The sequence below is a fragment of a genome, unplaced genomic scaffold (assembly GCF_019419815.1).
Source record: "Pyrus x bretschneideri cultivar Hongxiangsu unplaced genomic scaffold, Pyrus_bretschneideri_v1 Contig23, whole genome shotgun sequence".
NCBI classification, from domain to species: Eukaryota; Viridiplantae; Streptophyta; class Magnoliopsida; order Rosales; family Rosaceae; genus Pyrus; species Pyrus x bretschneideri.
In genome coordinates this window covers 1,417,464-1,439,652 of record NW_025999535.1, presented here as the reverse complement: position 1 = coordinate 1,439,652, position 22,189 = coordinate 1,417,464, and the positions used below count along the sequence as shown (strand labels likewise).

General features: G+C 36.7%; 2 protein-coding genes across 2 annotated transcripts; both read right to left on the bottom strand.

Annotated features, from left to right (window-relative positions):
• Positions 1–7,984: 7,984 nt before the first annotated feature.
• On the bottom strand, positions 7,985–11,781 carry LOC125478046 (sugar transporter ERD6-like 7). Its single transcript, XM_048585758.1, has 17 exons — positions 11,382–11,781; positions 11,196–11,258; positions 10,635–10,724; positions 10,473–10,532; positions 10,299–10,364; positions 10,141–10,206; positions 9,966–10,041; positions 9,806–9,870; positions 9,542–9,715; positions 9,363–9,447; positions 9,232–9,275; positions 9,087–9,149; positions 8,935–8,994; positions 8,802–8,855; positions 8,634–8,693; positions 8,429–8,543; positions 7,985–8,315 (listed from the first exon to the last, which is right to left on the bottom strand). The coding sequence occupies exons 1-17, from the start codon at positions 11,544–11,546 to the stop codon at positions 8,200–8,202; spliced, it is 1,422 nt and encodes a 473-aa protein (XP_048441715.1). The 5' UTR covers positions 11,547–11,781; the 3' UTR covers positions 7,985–8,199.
• A 3,172-nt stretch (positions 11,782–14,953) lies between these two features.
• LOC125477921 (probable LRR receptor-like serine/threonine-protein kinase RKF3) lies at positions 14,954–17,261 on the bottom strand. Its single transcript, XM_048585423.1, has one exon. The coding sequence runs from the start codon at positions 17,171–17,173 to the stop codon at positions 15,245–15,247; it is 1,929 nt and encodes a 642-aa protein (XP_048441380.1). The 5' UTR covers positions 17,174–17,261; the 3' UTR covers positions 14,954–15,244.
• Positions 17,262–22,189: the final 4,928 nt, after the last annotated feature.

Genomic DNA, 22,189 nt, shown 5'->3' with positions numbered 1-22,189 from the left:
AGCTCTGGTACCACTTTGTTGGGGTTTAAAAATGCTTCACTACTTTGGAGATGTTTATCTCACAAAGAAAAATGTAACGCAGCTGAATTGATAGGCAAGAGAAAGAAAGAATTCTCAAAGTATTACACAAGGTTTTTATTCACTCACAAACTTAGTACAAGAGGAAACACTCAAACACTCTTAGAAGCTTTGTTGCTTCTTCTTACTTCTTACTTGACACTCTCACTTCTTGCTACCTGCTCTCTTGGTTGTTTTGCTTGATTACATCATAACATCACACACCTATTTATAGGGCATGCTTGCCGACTTATACTACCACTAGAATTTTCTAGTGCATTGATCATGCACACATATTTTTCCACCGACTTTGCTAAACCGACTTATCTAGTTGGTGAGATTGGGCTCTTCCAATTTTAGCCATGGGTTGTGATGTTTCTAGATTCTACCACAAACAAAAACATTTTCTATATTTTCTTAAGCCTAAGGCGGTGGAGGCTTTTCCAACTTGCTACCTTCTTTGCTAGAGTTTTCTAGCACATTTCATGAGTTTTCTATGGGCTGGATCATCTTCTTGGGCTGAAGACAAGATTACCATTCAACAAACTTCACCCTATGTTTACACGTAGCGGCTCAGGGATCGAAAGCAATGGTTCGACAGCCTTGAATCCAAATGAAACGTCACAATGCATATTCTCATTCATTCACTACATTACCATGCATGCATTTCGAGTCCTAATCACCTTCATACCTCTGCTAAAGATAAACTGAGATCATTCATGATGCCAGATTGAGTAGGCGACGAGTAACCAACCCGGAAGACGTCATACAAAGACTGTCAAAACCGAACAATATCAAAACGACTTGACTGTCAGAAGATTGCAACAAAAGCTGAATACATTAATCAAGGTTAGGCTAGTTAGAGTTTTTGTTTAAATGAGAGTAATTTAGAATATTGCTTGTCAACCAAAAATACGTTAATCAAGGTTAGGCTGGTTAGTCAAGACAATGTGTTCAACTCCTTGCATCTAAGTATTGCATCATTTGATGAAAGCACTCCAGTCGGAGTCTCGTTTCTGTAGTGAAGTATTTTAGAATATTGTCGTGTTAGGCAGAAAGATTAATCAAATTTTCGGTGCTTGATGAAAATGACACACAGGAATGTCCTGAAGGCCACCATTGATCTTCCTGAAGCAGGAGAAGTCAACTTCCATTGCACCCACCTCGATCATCTTGATGAGAGCTGGAGGATGAGGCAGATTAATGCTATAATGCAATCAAGCAATGAGCCCCACATCTTGGCTTGAGGCCTCAATTCTTTGGATTAGTCAGACTACTCTCAAGAAAGATGGACTGATATTGTAAACGTGAGACACTATGACACTTTCAAATTATCAAAAATTCTCTGTGCAAGACCTCCAGTTTTTGCCAAAAGGACCAATTTTGTATGGATAACACGTCTATAGATTTTGTTTAACATGTAATCTATCAATGTTTTCGATAGTTCGTCTTTTAATAAATAAATAAAAAGAATGTCATGTTCAGAAAAGAACTGTACAAATTATGTACCTGACAACGCTTTGATTTGTTTTGGCTGCAGTATTATGAGGATATGGGTAAACCAAGGCCTATGGTTGAAGTAATGAGATACTTGAAGTGCAACCAGTACACAGATGCAAAGGACTTTGAGGGAGAATATGAGTCAGTAGTTATGATTGCTAAAGGCCAAAGTAGGGCCCGAATTAGCATCTGCAAACTCACCTTACAAATTTGTTCCTGGATCATACTCAGTGTTTTCTTCCAAAGGGACATCAGATCATCATATAGTAAGAGTGGATGTTGTAAAAATGGATAATTGTGGTGAAGAAAATAACAGCAGAAGAAGGCAGCTGAACCAAAAAGTTACCGATATAACAAACCCTACTTCCCAGTCAAAAGGAATATGGAAAATCCCACATATATGAAAAAAGCATGTTATCTACACACATTTTTTTACTTTTCACACAATCTTTTCAATTTCCAATCATCAGGTCGAATGAAATGAAAAAGATCAAATGATATAAATTAACAGGAAATGTGTAAAAGATAAGCGAGATGTGTGGATAGCACAACCCATATGAAAAAAACATATAGATTAATAACTGACTTTTACTTTTACAGTTTAGATTTAGGGTTTGGTTTGTTGAAGGAAGGGCTGGTTCTGGCTTGGGATCTGCATTTATCTCCTACAGTTAGTAAAATATTTACAGTCTACATGGGTTGTTAGGGATACAACAAGTCAAAGGAAGAGGTGGAATTTGGTGTGGTTGGTGAGCAATTTTGTACTTCTTCAAATTGTACAGCAGAGTGAAAAAGTTATATATTTTGAGAGTGATTTCATTGTTCTTCGCTTTCTTTTTATTTGCTTCTCATTTTGTTACCCCCAACAATAAATTTGAAACGTGAATCTACTCTCTTAATTTAGCTTCTGTCACTCTATTGATATGAAGTGTCACAAGTTAAATCAGGGACGAAAAATGATTTTAAAATGAGCTAAGGTAGTTTATACTTGATGTAGAAAACTATAAGAGAACTCGACGAACCATGATTTTAAAATGAGTTGAGATTGGTGCAGGGGGTTGGCATTTATAGGCCACTATCAATATGGGATAGAGTTTAGTTTTAATCTCAGGAGTCCATCATGGTTGGCCGAATGAAGCATTGCTACTAAGGGTGGGGCATTTGTAATCCGCTATCAACCCTGACATAATTTATACCAAAGTCATCACTTTTCCCCCTTTAAGAAAAACAAAAAATTTCTCCGCCGCACTGCGGTGAGCCAAAAAAGTTTAAGTGCATCGGGTGTTGAAACGCGCCGAACTCAGGATGTTATTTTTCGATCTGCTACTATTCACCCATTACTATTCATACACTCCTAACCCCTAAACCATCAATGTGAAGATGGTGGACACGTTTTACCTCTTCAGAAGCAACTCCATGCCTGTATCTACCTAGCTTTCTATCCTTTCTCATGATCATATATGCATCAATTATATATGCCATTACCATATAAGTACAATTGTTTCGGTTAATCAATTTATCATATGATTGCTTAGTTTTCAAATAGCCACGATCCATCAGCCTAATGCATCGGGAAATTGCTTAATTTTTAGAACCTTGTAACGATTTCCTCCAAATCGCATCGGGAGATCACCGTCGAACGCCTAGGTGCTGACTAGGCGGCCGCCTAGAGTGATTTTTAGAACACTGTGCAGAAGCATGACCGCACAAAATCGATCCTAGGCTCCTATACCTACTAGCCTACCACTACCATTCTTATATAAAATAACTTCTAGATAAAATTGTAATTCTAGGGTTTAAAGTGTTCTGCTTTATTCTTCTCACGTAGAGGGTGATATATAGTTATACAAGTTCCTATGACATAGGAAATAGGAATCCCAATTATACAGGGATATCCATTACATGATTTCATACCCAAAATATATCTATATTCCTCAATCTCAAAGTTAACTCATGCCAACACTCCCCTTCAAGTTGGTGCGGAGATATCTTCTAGGCCCAACTTGTCAAGTAAGTCTCAAAACACTCTCGCTGATATTGCATGAGTCAGTACATCAACTAACTGTTATTCATACCTCACATATGGAATGTCAATCAATCTGGTATCTAACTTTTTCTTGATAAAATGTCTATCCACTTCAACATGTTTTGTGCGATCATGTTGAACCGGATTATTAGCTATCTCTCTTGTAGCTTAATTATCGCATTACAATGACATAGCTCCCTGTGATTTGAATCCTATTTCTGTGAGAAGAATCCTCAGCTACAATAATTCGCAAATCCCATGCGCCATACCCTAATACTCTGCCTCTGCCGTGGACCTAGCTACCATGTTTTGTTTTTTGCTTCTCCAAGTTACAAGATTTCCTACTACAAAAGTGAAGTAGCCTAACGTATAGCGTCTATCAGTAATATTCCTAGCTTAATTAGTATATGTATATCCTTTTATCTCCATATGCCCATGTTTCCTGAAAATCAACCATTTTCCAGGTGCACCTTTCAAATACCATGTTGAAATTTTTTAGATCGACGGGCTTAAGGGGGGCCCCACTCTAACGACACCAATACTGTCCCCAAATTTACCACCTGCCTAATCCGTCAAGTGTGGGGTTATACCACAAAAGGTCTCAATATTAGTTAGAGTAGGGTACTCATATTAAAACCCATTATTTTCTTTTGCATGTGAGATTCCAACACTCCACCTCACGTGTAACCCCATTTAGTGGTTCACACGTGGAGATCCACACATCGGCAATTGAAACTTAGAGGTTGGCTCTATGTTAAGAGTCTAGACTTGTTTTCAATATAACTCAAAGGCCGGCTCTTTGTTAAGAGTTCTGACTTGTTTCCTTCTTGGTAACAAGCTCATTAGCTTGCAGGGGCTCGAACCTTGACCCTGATACCAAGATAAAATTGTAATTCTAGGGTTTAAGGTGTTCTGCTTTATTCTTCTCACATAGGAGAAATTTTTTGTTGTAACGGGAACACGGATAGGTACACCACGTGTTTTTATACAAATGGTGGAAAATGTGATTTTTTAAGTTATTAACATTTTAACACACATAACCCACCATTTATATACAGACACGTGGTGTACCCTCTCGTTTGACGATCGCACTGAAAAATCTCTCCTCACATAGGGGGTGATATATAGTTATACAAGTTCTTATGACATTGGAAATAGGAATCCCAATTATACAGGGATATCCATTACATGATTTCATTTATTTTATGTTTTTTTCTTACCATAACACCAAACTATCACTTCATGTTCTACAAAACGTATTTGCAGTTAAAAACTTACTTATAATCCATGTCAAAACACAGTAAACAACAAGGATATATATAAATATAAATCTAAAGGTATTTGAATCTAAATAAAGTAAGGTAGGAAGGAAAAAAAATCCAATGGAAAAAGAAAAATACATAAAATAATTAAATAAAATAGAAAATGATACGATCGCTACATTCATACTGATTGTAAAAAGGATTGGTCGGTACAATTGTAGCTTTAGAACCTCTTATTAGTTGGTACTTTGCTACTGATTGTTCAGACAATTAGTCGCTAAGAAAAGTAGCTATACTACCCTTATTAGTCGCTCTCATACTACCGATCCTCTCTTTTCAATTTTTTTCTTTTTTAGTTTTTATTATTATTTATTTTTGTTAATTTTTCTTTTATTTCTCTTACCATAACAACATACTATCATATTTATGTACTTCAAAATATATTTTTTTGTGCAAAATCTATTATAATTCATAGTTAAACATTTGTAACCAACAATTTAAAACCTAAATTTAAAGATATTGAATTTAATAGTGATTACTCAAATAAATAAATAAATTGGAATAGGGAAAGATCAGTACCATGCTACCCATCCTTGCCCAACTATACATAAATCACCGTTCAATCTATTTATTTTCATCTTCGCCTCATCGTGAAGTTTTGAAAATTAAGATAAGCCTTTCCTGTGAGATTTTTGAGGGTGGAACCCGATTTGACAATGTTTTGGGCCTCACTATTATATTTTTCACTTATTTTATTAGTTTTCGACTTAAATAATCTACTAAATATACATTTATTAGTCAATAAATTGTAAATCTGCTTCCAGATACCTTATAAAGTTTTTCTTTATGCTCATGAAAAAATATTTTTCAAAAATAAAAATATTTGTATTTTTGAGAAAAAAAAATGTGGGTTAACACTCATGGTTTTTAGTTGGTTTTGCAAATTCGTACATAAATCATCGCTCAATCTATTTATTCACTTTCGCCGATCACCATGAAGTTTTGAAAATTAATGTAAGACTTTCCGTTGGTATTCTTGAGGGTGATACCCCTTTTTTATAATGTTTTGGGCCTCCCTACTATATTTTTCACTTACTTTGTTAGTTAAATATTCTATTAAATATACATTTGTTGCTCAATAAATCGTAAAACTGCTTCAAACGCCTTATAAGGTACGCTCGCGGAAAATATTTCACGAAAAAAAAAATCACACTTTTCACAAAAAACATGGGTGTAAACTCACGGTTTTTAGTCGGTTTTAAAGATTCGTACTAAAATCATCGTTCAATCTATTATTTTCAGCTTCACCTCACTGTGAAGTTTTGAAAATTAGTGTAAGACTTTTCGTTGACATTCTTGAGGGTGGAACGCCATTTTGACATGATTTTGGGCCTCGCTACTATATTTTGCACTTATTTTTTTAGTTTTCGGCTTAAATATTTTACTAAATACATTAATTGCTCTACAAACCGTAAAATCGCTTTCAAATACCTTATAATGATTTCCTTAATGTTCACAAGAAATATTTCAAGAAAATAAAAAATTTGCATTTTTCACAAAAAAAACATGGGTTAACACTCACGGTTTTTAGTCGGTTTTGCAAATTCGTAAATAAATCATCATTTAATCTATTTATTTTCACCTTCACCTCACCTTGAAGTTTTGAAAATTAAAGTAAGACTTTCTATTGAGATTCTTGAGGGTAGAACCCCATTTGACAATGTTTTGGTCCTCACTATTATATTTTTCACTTATTTGTTTACTTTTTGACGTAAATAATCCACTAAATATACATTTGTTGTTCAGTAAATCATACATCACCTTCCAAGTAAGAAATTTGCATTTTTGACAAACAAACGTCGGTTAACCCTCATGATTTTTAGTCGGTCCTACAAATTCGTACATAAGTCATCGTTCAATCTATTTATTTTCACATTCGCCTTACCGTGAAGTTTTGAAAATTAATGTAAGACTTTCCATTGGTATTCTTGACAGTAGAGCCCCATTGACAATGTTTTGTGCCTCGTTAGTCATTACTATATTTTTCACTTATTTTTTAGTTTATGGCTTAATTATTCTACTAAAAATACATTAATTGCTCTGTAAACCGTGAAATTGCTTCCAAATGCCTTATAAAGTTTTTCTTAATGCTCATGAAAAATTTCAAGAAAATAAAAATTTTGTATTTTTCACAAAAAACGTGGGTGGTTTTTAGTCGTTTTGCAAATTCGCATATAAATCATCATTCAATCTATTCATTTCACCTCCGAATTGAGTCGGTAGTTATGATTGCTGACACACCCCAACCGGAATCAAGGCGTGCTGGCTGTCACGTGAAAGTGACGTAACCAAAAGTGCAATCCCCTCTGCCGCTTTGACCCCTCTGCTGCTACCATCTCCACCGTCCATTTTATTTACCACCACCCTCTTGAGTGGCTCTCTTACTCCCTCCTCCTGCACATCCCTCCTTACATCCTCTTTGACGGCCGTGTCCGCCTGCCTGGATTATATAGACTCGAAACGTCGCGATGAACTTGTTTAAAATGGCAAAGAGAAAACGATTCAAAGCGATGGGTTTTGTAAGCAAGAAATATCAAATAATGAAAACCAGAAAAGAAAATCTTTATCCAAAAACATCTTGTAAATTTATTTTTCTGAACTTGTAAAAGTTTGATCTGTTTAGATTGCTTCTTACTGACAGTGCCCTTCTTGTTTTGAAGTGTCCAACAAAGAGCTAAAAGTGAGCAAATCTTGAGGTCATGTAGTTATAAACTTGACAAGGAGAGATGCCTGGTGTACCGGGCACCCACTGTCATAATATAAGTGATTGGATTCTTAAACAAAAAACTTTTCCAACCATTTATATTATGATACTTGTGTGTCGGGATGTGTTCCTGGTACACTGAAAAATTTCTCCTTAACAAGGCATTGTCGTCTTTTTGGATGTCACACGTGGACAATTTTTCAGCGAGATGTGGAAGTGCGTAGGGCTGTTGGGCACGACACTTGAATGTATAGGTTGTTGCTCTGATAGTGTGTTAGAATGCGATTATTTCCCGAAAACGAATAATAGATAATGAGTGGAGAGGCTAAGGATATTTTAAGCCCTTATGCTAGACTTCCATCCTTCGATAAGATATGCTCTCGATAGGTTCATATAATTATTATTTTTTTCTATTTATTCATAGCATAAATCAACTCAATTAATCATCGTCAAAATAGCAGTATACAACAACTTTGTGGTTTTAAATTGAGGCATCTTCAAAGATTTTCCATCTTTCTGAACTGAGCTGCCCAAATTTTCGATGAGGATTTAACTTCTAAAAAGAATGCTCTTCATTTCTTCCTTCGGTTCTATTTGTTCATGGCTCCTTGGATCTGTTCCAGTGTTTTCCCCTTTGTTTCAGGCACCAACGACACCACGAACAAAATAGCCAGACTGTTGATTCCAGCGTATAGAATGAAAGTACCTGAAAATCGCACACGCGTAAATTATCAGCTCTTATCAAATTGCAACCCTTTAAGCATGGACATGGCTTTCAGAACAGTTAGCTTCTATAACATGAAAGGAAAATGTAGTTACCGTAGGAGCTCCAACTCATAAGATAGTTGAACGTGTAGGAACACAACCATGCGCCAAACCAATTCACTAGCGTTGCTAAGCTTCCAGCCTGCCCTTTAATATTTATCGGGAATATCTGCAGCAGACGGAAAGTTTGTTTAGATAGGTGACATGATCAAGGCAACCATGGACGGATAAATGAGTAATTAGTACGCATTTTCTATACCTCAGACATCACAACCCAAGGAACTGCTCCCATTCCTATCGAAAAGGCTCCTATGTAGACCTGAATCCATAAACGAATGGTTAAAAATTTCAAGGAGAAGAAACAAAAACTTGATTTCAATAGAGAGATGCGCGAGGGAAATATGTCACCACAAAGCTAATGAATTACCAGTATGCCGGTTACAGCAAGTATGGGAACTGCGTCGAGTGCTACTTCATGAACCTGGTTCACAAAGAGCGATCTCTTGTCAGACTACTGTTGGATAACCTTAAACCGAAACATGTTAACATTTGAGGATTACCTTCAGAAAGAATGAAACCGCTGTCAGGAGAGAGCCAAGCACCAACCCGGATGCAGAGACCTAGAATTGAGAGGAAAAAGTTAAACCTTCTGATACGAATTGGAATTTGTCTTGGATCATTCTTAGAGCTAAAGCTGTGCACTCTAGTTTACCAAAATTAGAGGCTTTCGTCCGGCTTTATCCATCACGCCTGCAGCAATGCCGGTAACTATAACCTGTAAAGCAGAACTGTAGTCAGGATGCTTTCAGTTGAGAAATTAATAGATTCCAAGAGCTGTCATGGTAGGACTGTCGAACCTGAAGAATAGCATAGATTATAGTTCCAATGCTGGAGGAAAATCCTGAGACATAGAACGTTTACATTTCAATTGTAGAACAAGATTATCTGCTTTAAATACCGAAAACATAAATTAAAGCGGGGTCTTTACCTGCTTGTTCAAAAATATCGCTGACATAGAAACAGACTCCGTTGATTCCACCCAGTTGTTGACAGACCATCAGCCCAATTCCAATCTGATCAAACAAAAGCTATTAGCAAAGAAAAGTTTAACTAGAAGAGAAAGAAAACAAAACTGTCAGTACAAGCGGCGTGGAGAGAAATTATTACAATGAGTGAGCGCCAGTATCTCCTTTGAAACAAATCCAGCAATTTGGCTTTAGGGAGCGAGTCGAGGGTTACAATATAATCGTGGATTTCTGCTGCTTCATGAGATATGTCAGCATCTTTTCCACGCAGTTTCTGCAGTGCGGCTTCAAAATCTCTCTGGCGTCCTGTCTTTGCCTGCATTGATGATGAAGCTGTAATTGATGTCTTCATTGTGTTTAATGCTGGCTAACTTAGGTAAATACGAAACAGAAGTGAAATTCTTACCAACCATCTTGGAGACTCGGGAATGAAAAAGAGACCAAAAATTGTCACAGCGCAGGGAATAAGTCCTGCAATCACCACACAAATGAGCCCTCTCTGCCACTGTATTCGAAAACACAGTGTTTTCAAATTCAGCAGAGTTTGTCAAAAAAAATAAACTTACCAATTAATGCTAATGTCCGCCAACTTACTACTACCCCGATTATGAAGGAAACAGACACTCCAGTTACGATCATTAACTATACGATAAGCAAATGAAAAGGTTATATAGGATCCAAACAAACAAACAAAATATTGTTAATTAGCTTCAAGAATCGCATTTCTTGCTACGTATTTACCTGATTTGCAGCAGTCAATCTTCCTCGAAGGTTTTTGGGTGCAATTTCAGCTACGAAAATAGGTACCTTAATTATCATACATCCAATAGCACATCAGACTTGGTTAATAACTTGTCAGGAACATAATACTCAAGTTATAGAGGAGGGTAATAACGCACCACGTAAGAAAAGGCTCCCATTCCATACCCTGTTAGCAGTCTCCCAATGTCCAACAACCAAGCGCCCTTCAACAGAGAAAAGATGGTGAACACGAATAAGCTCAAATGTCAAGAGGAGAACATTTGCCTAGTATCTAAAAGCACAGAGAAATTCAAGTGTGAAATTAGACAAACCTTGGAGAAGTAAATAGCAAGCCAACCTGCAACACAGAAACCACAAGACACTCTCAAGGCCTGCGTACAATTTCACAGCGAAGATATCGTTAGATAGCAAATACCAATCAAAACAGAATAAGTATAGTGCTAAAAGTTCTGGACACGAATTCTGAATCATACCCCTTTTCGGCCAAGAAAATCGGTGATTGGCCCAATAGTGATAGCTCCTATCATTGCACCAAATGTCAAAATGGAGCCAAACACTGAATACTGCATACAAAGGAAAAACCAGCAAGTTAATTGAAAGAAAATTTGTGAAAGCATATACTCAAATGGCTTCGAAAACATTCTCCCGTTGTACTGTCAACTCTCTAAAATTCTAAATCATATCAGGAGTTAGTTTTTAAGCTTTGTTTCTTGAATTTGAAACTTTTCACGCGCGCCATGTAGGTTTGCTTTGCCAGTAGTGCCTCAGATCAAAAGCAATGGCTTGGCATACAATGTAAAACCCTCAGTCATGAGAGAAACTAGCCCTTGGGACGCCATGGTGATTGTATCCCAAGGCAGTAACGCAATTGCCACATGAAAAAGATATAGCACATGGAAGTTCATTGGCTTGGGATATCAAACTGCCACCATGGCATCACCGATGTAGGGAACAGATACAGATTTCTACTCATAAGTTTACACATCCAACAAAACAGCTTGGACCAGTTATAGATGTTCCAATCACTTCCATACCTCTGATAATGATAAACTGAGATCTTCCCGGATTGCAGACTGAGTAGGCGAAGAATAACCGACCTGAAAGCGATACAAGAGCGTCAAATAAACTATCTAAACATCACAATTTTCCAAGTGAACAGTTAGTCCGTCTCTCTAAAATCTCAACAAAAAGATAAACAAAAATGCAAAACAATCACTTACACAGCATCCGAATTCATAAGAGCCACAAACTGCAACAAATGTGCTGAGATAAACCATCCATAGATTCCCTCCGCCGCTTCCACCAGCTGCTTCGTCTCCTTCCGCCATGAGTGGCACTCTTACTCCCTCCTGCACATCACTCTCCACATCCTCCTTAATGCCCATGCCTGCCAGGATGATTATATAAAGGGAGTTTAAGAACAAGGCCCCTGGCAAAACTCCAACTCGAACCGCCTCGATGAACTTGTATAAATGGCAAAGAGAACAAGATTCAAAGAGATGGGAAGTGTGAGCAGAAACTATGAAATTATGGAAACCATGAAAATTCTCTTTCTTCTTATAGGTAGAGACATAGAGATTGCAACATGCCAGAAAGGGATGTAAACTTTTTCTACAAGTATACATATTATTTACATAATATATATATACATATGTAATAGATAATTATATATTTCAAAGTTCTAAAAGTTAGGCACTGCTTCATACTGACAGTGCTTTGCTGGTGTTCCAAGCAGTTACAAATGGACTTGCTCAAAGCTTTGCTACCAATTGCATATCAGACAATGCAGACAGCCAAAATCGCTGCTGCATCAGTTAAATAAAGGAATATAATAAACACGCCGTATCAAAACAAATCTTTGTCGTGTCTACGAGAACACGCAGGCTTTGGTCTAGCCAAGTTCGATAAAGCAGTGTGTTCACTTCTCTGGCTGCGTTCAAGTTTAAATCTGTTTTTTGTTGTTTAGGTTAGATTAAAATATCGCTCGAGCAGAAGAAAATGAATATGAAAACATGTTTCGGACTCGACATAAACACGGAAGAATATGAGATGGATGATGAGATAAACAGAGAACATAAGAAGTAAGTCTGGTCTGGCTGCTTGTATAGGTTCATACAATCTGTTAATTTTCTTTCTTTTTTACTTCGAAATTAATTAATTTTGTGGTCCGATTAATGGCCATTTCCGGAAAAAAAAATTCCAATAAATCCCAGTGGATTTGTATTTTTTTTTCCTTTTTCCCTTGAGATGAATTATTTACTAGGGAATTTTAAATTTTTATCTTTTTGGTAACGAAGTATACCGACGATAATATCACTTTTTAGCACAAAATTTCATAATTCGTTTAGAAATGTTTCAAAATATCTGAAAACGCTTTTGATTAAAATATTTTTGGAACAAATCTTATTAAAAATGCAAGTAAATTCTAAAAAAAAAAAAAAAACTTAAATTGCTTCCAAAAAGAATCACATGACTGGTATTTCTTGCAGAAAACATTTATGCTTTTGAAACCCAAAACATTTTCTCTAAAAATTCTTTCAATCATTTTAAAAACACTTTCAAACAAGCTCTCAATCACTAAACAACCACTCTTTGCAGAAAAAATTCACCTTTCTTTGAGCTTCCTTTTTGGCTCTCTTTGAACAAAAATAAAGATGAAAATAATTAATTAATGAAATTAAACTAATTATATTAAAAAAAATTATCAACTACGAGATCTTAATCGAGTTAATTTTATCGGATTCACCTTAGACAGAAATAGACAAAAACATAAGGATCTTTTCAGGCTTACAGCCTTGCACCTTGAATTGTAACTTTCCTATTTCTGGTCAGATTAATCCTCGTGCGGTGATGGCGGTGATGGCGGTGACGGTGTTATTTATCTACGTGTTATAAACTTATAATTTAGTGGTCGACGGAGTTGAAACGTCGGGTATTGCAGCTATTCTAAGTGTGGTAGTTCGGATGTAGGGATCAGACACCCACGTTGCAACAGGACTCCATTTGTCTGTAACCCAGAAATTAAGATAGGAACACAAAATCAAATGAAAGACAGATTTGTAGATCTATGCATATTTAAAGATGTATGATCACGATGGCCAAAAAAAAAACCCAGATTCCCTGTAATTAAGATAGAGAAATGATATCCGTTTTCTGCACATGTTTATTTATGTCTATTGATTTTTTTTTTTTTTATTGATTCAATTTAAAGACTACAAATAAGCAGAGGCGTGTAGCGAGAGTAAGTTAGCATCTAAAAATCACTTCCATCGAGATAAACTAGTATTTGCAGTCTTCAGTCCAATTAGTTCACTACTTGAAACTTGAAAAGAATCTCTAAACAGGAAATTTGGTCGATAGTGGAAGGGGAAATTATATTCACACTCCTTAAATTACTTCTCTCATACCCTTTTAATTTTTGACTTGTTTTATTAACATCCCACATTTTGTTGATTACACCCCACATTCACTTTTTAAATTAAAATTTTTCTTAACACACTCCACGTATTTTCCAATACTACTCTCACACCTCACACCTCACATCTCATACACCCCACACCTCACATCTCACACCCCACAATCCTTAACTAATTAACCACATCAAACTCTTCATCTCTTTCAAACAAAAGAATAATCCACATTTTAAAGACAAGAAAGATGAATTAAATTGTTGTATAAAATCTCCCTCTTGCCGTTTGATTTATAAACATCCGTCAAATTTTCTTGAACAATCACATTGGATTCTAAAGAGCCTGATGGACAAATGGTATAAACTGTTCTTATAAGGTCATGTCAGTTCCAACCAGCCAAAAAAACATTGAATTTCTTCATCATCAAACAACCACAAGTATATTACATTTAATCACATCTTAAAATTTTACAACATTCTCTAATTTTCTTCCTATTTCTTGGATTCCAATTAGAGCCAGGCTTTGCAAAAAGTCAAATTTTTATTCTATTATTTAAATAATTTCTTGAATGTGAAAACCAACGAATGAACGAGGAGCAAAACTCGATTTTTTATTCCGTTCATCAAAATATGTTTTTTCATCAACGTGTTTGTGAGTAAGAGCAGCTATCATTTCATATTAGTTGTTTAGTATTACATTTTTAAATGGGGTGTATTCAACATGTGGGATGTTAATAAAAAAAATATCCTAATTTTTTAATATTTTTCTATCAAGTGTTAGTAGTGCGTAGAAAATTAAAAAGGTGTGAGAGAAATTTAGGGTGTGTGAATATAATCTCTCTAGTGAAAATTCTCCCCCGCACATTTTCCTCACAAGGGAACAGTTGAGATTTAACTTAAGAAAATGTGCGGGTGAGCAAAGCTTGAAGATATTTGACATGTGAAGCAGACTAATCATACTCCTATGTTTGAAAACAACTTGCATATACAGAGACAGAGATCTACCTCCCAGAATTTTATAAGGCATTGACAGCTTTGAGACCCCAGTGCCAACTCTATCAAAATTAGACGAATATTATGGAAACGGAGAAATTCTCATTATGTCCGTCCGCCCGCACATTGAATCACCATTACAAGAGACGGGACGGGGGTCGGGACGTATGCAGGCAGCCGGACGTAAGAATTGCTCCGTGGAAAGACATGACTCGTGAAATACCCAAATCGCACATGTATACCAATACCATTATACCAACCAGTTTACAATGGCCGCTAGTAATTAAACATCTTAGCATGTATGCATCCACCGTATACGAATAGAACATCGAAAATTCGTAGTTAAAGGATAACATTTAAGTCAAGTTAGGTAACTGTGGCCCTACGATGTGAGGACGAAGTTGACATCTTTAGGATTTGCAGATACTTACACTTCAATAACTTAAGTGTGATATTGACCAAGCTTCCATATTTTCTATCTTCTAGGGGATCAAGTAACAAAGGATCAGCTTTAATCATACATCTATTTCACATTTACAGTGAGAAATTTCATCACAAAACCACACAATCTGCGCCAACAAACAAATCAGGGTGAACATACCTGTTAGTGGAATCTGTCAAAGACAAAGAGTCGCTACTCCTTTCATCTTTGAGTTAATTAACTCACAAGTCACAACCCTTCTATCTGGTATGGGAACTTTCCCCGTCTCCATTAGGGTTAGAAGGTAGGTTACTTTCGAATTTATAAGTCTGAAAACCACCTGGAGTAGAGAGCTCAATTGAACCACTGCTGCTGTATCTTTCAATATCGTCAATATCCGACACAATGGGAATTGGTCTTTCTGGAATTGATGGAACCAATATATCTGTTTCCAACATTTTCACAGCCTGATCCATCGTTGGCCTGGCATGCAACTGCGGATGAGAACAAAGAATGGCAATCAATACATACTTCTCTAGAACTTCGGGTGCACCCTTCTCCGGCATATCATTTTCAATAACATCTAGCGGTCTTCCTTTCCTCACCAACTCCCACGCCCAATCAGTTACAAGTGAAGGCTGATTATCATTACTCACATGGAGCGCCTTCTTTCCACTCAAAAGCTCAAGAAGCACAACACCAAAACTATACACATCACTTTTATCCGTCAACTGTCCATACAACGCATACTCTGGAGCAACATAACCCATTGTTCCAGCCACCCTCGTGCTCAAATGAGTCATTCCCTCAGGTGTAAACCTCGCGAGCCCAAAATCTGCTACCTTGGCCTCGAATGTCTCATCCAAGAGTATGTTATTAGCTTTGATGTCCCTATGGATAATAGTTGGTTGAGCCCCGTAATGCAAATAAGCCAATCCCCTCGCCATCCCCAGCGCAATCCTCTGACGAATTGGCCAACTAAGCTTGATCTCAAACGACCCAAACAAATGGTCGTGGAGACTTCCATTCTTCATCAAATCACACACAATGATCCTCTGGTGACCCATCAAAGGAGTAGTGGCAATACAATAACCTCTCAACGCAACGAGATTGACGTGCCTAACACTCGCAATCACCTCAACCTCGTGCGCGAAAATTGTGTCGCCAGCAGCCGAGCAGTTCTTGAACCTCTTCAATGCAACTTCAGAACCATCATCCAGAATTCCCTTGTACACATTTCCATATCCTCCTCTCCCAATTATATTATCCGTAGAGAAATTCTTAGTTGCAGCACTAATCTCTTCGTATTTAAACTTAATTAAATTAGTACTTCCACTAATCGACTCTAAAGCAGAACCTAATCCCTGCTCAATTTTATCACTAATATCTTTTTTCCTCTTCTTAGCCCTTAAGTCTTTATATTTATGCCACAAAAACCAAACGCCGCCGATCACAATCAGTAATCCGACGCCGCAAACAACCAATACAATCAAAATTACCTTCTTTTTCTTCTTACCGGATCCCTCCGCCAGGGTTCTGAGCGAGAACAAGCACTCGGCGGTGCCCATATCGGTCGGTGCGAGGAAAGCCGCCACGTAAATGGACGGGTACGCCGTGCAGGTGGAGATGTTTCCGACGGACTCGCTGTTCAAGAGCAAGCTCTGCGAGGACATGCTAGTGGTGCAGAGGGCGCAGGGCGATCCATTTTCGAGAGACTGGTTGCAGGCGGCGGCGACGTCGCTGAGCGAGGTGTTTCCGACTTGGGATTCGAATTGGGACCTGGTGGAGACGTTCGTGCATCCTTCGGAGATCCAGCTGGTCTGGAAGCCGCAGTTGGCGCGAATGTCGAAATTGGAGACGAGCTCGGAGGCTAGGACTTGGTAGTCCGCCCAGCAGGACTCGGAGGCGTTGGGTGGGGGGAGGAAGTTGCCGGTGCGGCGGAGGTACTCAGAGTCGACGAGGCGGAGGCCCTGGACGAAGTACTGGCACGCGGTGTTGAGGTCATAGCGGCGGCGGTTATGGGAGCCCGGGTTGAACTGGCGGAGGATGGTGAAGTTGAGGGGGCATGGAGCGGTGGAGTTTAGCTGGGAGAGAGATGGGGTAGGGGAGGAGGAGAGGAGGAGGAGGAGGAAGAGGAAGAGGAAGGAGGAGGACATTAGTGTTTCATAAGGAGCTGTTTGGATGGGCATGGTGCGGCGGAGGAAAAGTGCCTACTGTGGCAGTAGAGAAGTGCTTACTGTGGTTGGATAGTTTAGTCGAGCCAACCAGTTTGACGGTTGATGAAAATGGCGGCAAGCTGTGAGAAGGTGTTTGGTAACTTCCGCACGCCGACAGCAACCGCCTCGTGTCGTGACATTTCTGAAAGAGGTATTTGTCGGTTTTGTTCCGAATTTGTATAAAGTTGCTAATTTTCTCATTAAATTTTAATTTTAACGGATACCTTTCCTAAACTTTTATAATTTGCTAATCTTCACCTAAACCTTGACTTTAGTCGATTGCCTACCTAAAATTTTATAAATAATCAAATTACCCACTAAAATTAGATTTCAAAAATTTTCGTTCTTTTTGTCACCGTATAGTTGTCACCAATTTTCTTTTTCTTTTTCTTTTTTTTTTGTCAGCAATCATATAGTTGTTTACATGATCAAAACGAACGAAAAATTAGATAAAATTCTTTAAAATTTTGGTGTCAGGAGAAGAATTGACTATTTATCAAAGTTCGTGAAAAAATTAACAACTTTATACAAATTGGGGGCAAATCGATAAATATATATTTTATAACTACATGTGTGTCTCTCTTCCAGGCGCAAGCCCAAGTCCAACCCACTTTCCTACAACAAGAATGACATTGCAGCATTTCGCCAAAACCTAAAACGTATTTCGTTTGAATATTAAAACGCATGACAATACAACTAAAATAAGCACAAAATATCTCTATTTTTGGTCAAAATGAACCCACCTTCTAACAAATCAATGATTTTTTGCATGGAAGAAGATGTCCCTTTTCAACTTTTTCATTTGAACTTAACACATTGTAATAAAGGTCCACATGCTAATATGCATGCACCAAAATCTATCAAAATAAAATATTATTGTCACATTTAAAACATAACATTTTTGCGCAATATTTAAATTCAAATAAATATAGTTAACCAATAAGCTATTTCCAACATTTTCTTACTTTTGATTTTGTTGAGCTTTTAGCTACCATCTTACCACGAGTCCACGACTTAACTATTTATTCAATATTTTTATATTGATATATTAATATTAACGGGTTAGATTTGTGGCATTATTTTTTACACAATATTTTATACATGTTTTTGTGCAACCTATTCTATAATATACTTTAATGATTCAAACCGTTTATCTTTTAGAACATCATTCATAGATCATCTTTCCAAAAATTAGATAAATTCAAAACCATTAATACCTTTATTTATAGTGATAAAATGGACGAATACGGTTATACAAAGCAACCCTAAACTCTTAATCCAACGGTCATGTAATTTTAGATTTGGATGATTTTTTATAGATATGAAAGATCTTTGAGGAAAGAAACATTTGAATTGTTAATCCATCACGAAGTAAACCCTATAAAAACGTGTCTAAAAAATTATATAAAAAAAATATGATATCGCGAATCATTGGCTCTCCACCTTTACTTGTAGTCATTGGCTAAGATTCACAAATCAATAAAAAGAAAAAACTATTTCTACGAAGAAATAGAATGAGACAAGAATTTCTGGTGACCGTGGCCCCTAATATTAACACAGTTTGGCAACTTATAACGCATTTTAATTCTTAATCATATGTCGTTGATTACAATTCAACAAGTGTGTGCTGCTGTGCTTGTATATATTCCCAAGTCCCAAATGCCAGCCCCCCTGCGTGTTCGTTTAATTTTCCAATCACGGTTAGCCGATATGATACGTTGTCTGCTTCGAATTTTCTACAACTACACAACTGCACGACATCAGTGACTCAGCTCACGGGGAAAAAATTGTGTATAATCAGAACATATTATCATGTCTCAGTGTTTTGCTGTGCACGTGATGAGTGAGACAAATAGAATGATCGGTCACCTACGAGAAATTTTTCTGTATTCGGAATACTACACTGATGATATCCATAAATCATGAAGAACGACTTTAATATGATAATATATGATTAGTTTAAGAATTATCCATTTAGTCATTCTCGAGTTAAGACGAGAAGGCCATGTACAAGTACAAGTATGGAAAGCGGTGATATTCTTAGTTGATCACAAAAATGACATTGATATGATAATGTATGATTAGTTTGAGATATCATTTCGATTAGTCGTTTTTAAATCAAAAAGAGATGACCATGTACAACGTAACTAACCTAGGCCGCTAGGCCCAATGGATTTAATATTATACGTATGCAAGGCAATTAAAATCCGAGTTGTGAAAATGGGCATGCTTCCAACGTAACTAACCTAGGCGGCTAGGCCCAATGGATTTAATATGTGAAAGTTTGACAAGATGTCTCAGCTGGTTTTTGGGCTCTATAGATTGCACGAAAATCTATCTTTTCTAATAGGTTTGATAGGATAAATTGTTCAAAAATAGGTTTGATAGGATCTAATACACAATCTCAATAGATATTAAAAGGGAAGTTTTAATAAAATATTTCCAGTATTGTTCATTTTTAATGAAAAATTACATTTTAACTTTTTTTTGATATTATTCACTACACCTTTATTTGTTATTTTTCATTAAAGCTAAAGTCTTTTTGGATTTTTCTTTAGTTTTCCTTATTAAAAGTGTGACTGTTTTTAACCACTTTGAGCTACAAATGGGTTCGGCTGACAATTGGATTGGATTAGATTTTGATTGTAGTTGGATTGCATATAGAATCTCCTGAATACGTATGATTGGACCCAATAACGTCTCATCTCCTCTCCTCAATATACATTGAGCATGAGTGAACATTAACCATTTTAACTACAAACTCGGGAATTCTCAAAGTAAAATCAGATCATTTTAAACTACATGAGCTACAAACCGATTCAGCCACCAATTGTTTGTGAATCAACAAAGGCAATGCAAGTGGCTCATGCCTCCAAATAGAGGAAACGTACACCTCAAGGTGGCAAAGCCTAAACTTGTTTGTGTGCACTCTGTCTAAGGTTTGAAGCTTTCAATCTCTCAAAAAAAGACCACCTCTCACTACTCAAGTTGTTGTAAGATACAAGGAGGAACCAACTTGAAGACCAAACTACCTCCAATTGGCTCAACAATCTTCTTGGCATTATGTGCAGAGCAAAATATTTTTGTATTTAAAATATTGTCATGTGATTTTATTATTTCATTCAAATATAACATACGTGTATAATTTTTTTTATTAATATAACAAACGAGACAAAGCCATGATGACAGTATAGAAAGTGAAACATTATTTCTTTTTGTTTGGCAAGCACGAAGAGTGGAAGTCAAGTTCAGAAACAATAAAAATGTGACTTATCAACCTTATCGTTTACTCATATTATAACATTTTGATGATAACACGTGATCACGTTTCCAACACGCATATAAATTTCTCTTTGTACAAGCCTTATCTTATAATATTAAATAAGTTAATGATGATCAAAAAATTGTTTTATGTCATTATACAAAAAGGAAATAGAAATTCCTTTTCTTGTGATTGCCTCAACATATCCCACATCACATGGACACAATTATTTCAGATCGTCCCAACAAGGTATTGCGTGTGATATTATTAAAATTCGAAAAAAAAAAAAAAAGAATATTTGTGCTAACTTGCATACGAATCTTGTGTCATGCAATTTCTTATTATCCAAGAAACAAGTAACAAAATAGGTCAAATTTTTTTCGTAATTCCTATGGTGATATTTTATCTTTAAATTGGCTTTTGTGGTGAAAAAGCTATTAATTGTAATCTTGTGGTGAAGTTCGTTATCAATGATGGTCGATATCAATAATGGTCCAAATTGAATTTCCCTCATTATTATGTCATATGTAGGGGGCAAAAGTGTCATTTTAGTTTTCATTGAATGCCTCAACCAATCATAAAGCGGCATATGAACATGAATTTTTTATTTTTAGAACAATTATTAAAAATAAATTAAAAATAAAATAAAATTATAAGGTTCATATTATCTAACTAGCCGTCCTCAAGCATATCCCACTTCCCACCTCAAGATGGCTAAGAGTCCAAAACTAAGATTTGAAAATTCACAGAGTACATCACTGTATCTATGACATCCCACATCGCCCAGGGGAATGGATCATGTAAGCCTTATATGTATATTTTCATCTCTACCTAGCACGAGGCCTTTTGGGAGCTCACTAGCTTTGGAGTTCATCGGAACTCCGAAGTTAAGCTAGTTCGCGAGAGAGCAATCTCAAGATGGGTGACCTATTGGGAAGTTCTCGTGTGAGTTTCCAGAAACAAAACCATGAGGGTGTGGTCAGGGCCCAAAGTCGACAATATCGTGCTACGGTGGAGTCAAGCTAAGGATGTGGTGGGGGCTCGGGCTAGGATGTGACAGTATCTATATTAGAATAATCAATTAGTATACAAACATTGAACTTTGTTTGATCTTAGAATAGTTGAGTTAATATAAACAGTGTTTTCACCCCAGAAGTCAATTTAAAAGTAGTATCTGACCACAAGAATCACAAAAAAGATTTGACCTAACCAAATATAAGCATGCAATAGTTTTGTTTTTCGTTTTGTAGAGGAACTTAAATTTATTGATCTAAAATTGTATTCTTTTATTTATTACGCATGCAGAAATTTCATTGACGAGCACTTGTGAATATTCTTGAATAGCCCAGATTATTTTAAAACATATATGTGACAACCCGTCCCGAAATATAATCTATTTTATCTTTGCTAGCTTGGAATGATGATTTTGCCCTCGAGCGTTGTGTGGTGTTGTATAGTTTAAGCTTTAGATGTGGACCAAATATGTTAAGTCCTAATGGTTTGGACCCAATTAGAACTTAGACTTTCCTTGTTTTTGGTTGGCTGCAACTTGGACCACACACTCATACACACACATCAACCCGTTGACCCTCTCTCTCTCTTCTTCCCTCTTGGATTTCTTCCCATTTCCGTACAATTGTACGAACAACCTCTCAACCAACTTCATCATTCACGGATCAAGCTTGTGGATGTTGTTTTTAGACTCCTTGCAAGCTCAGGAGTCGAAC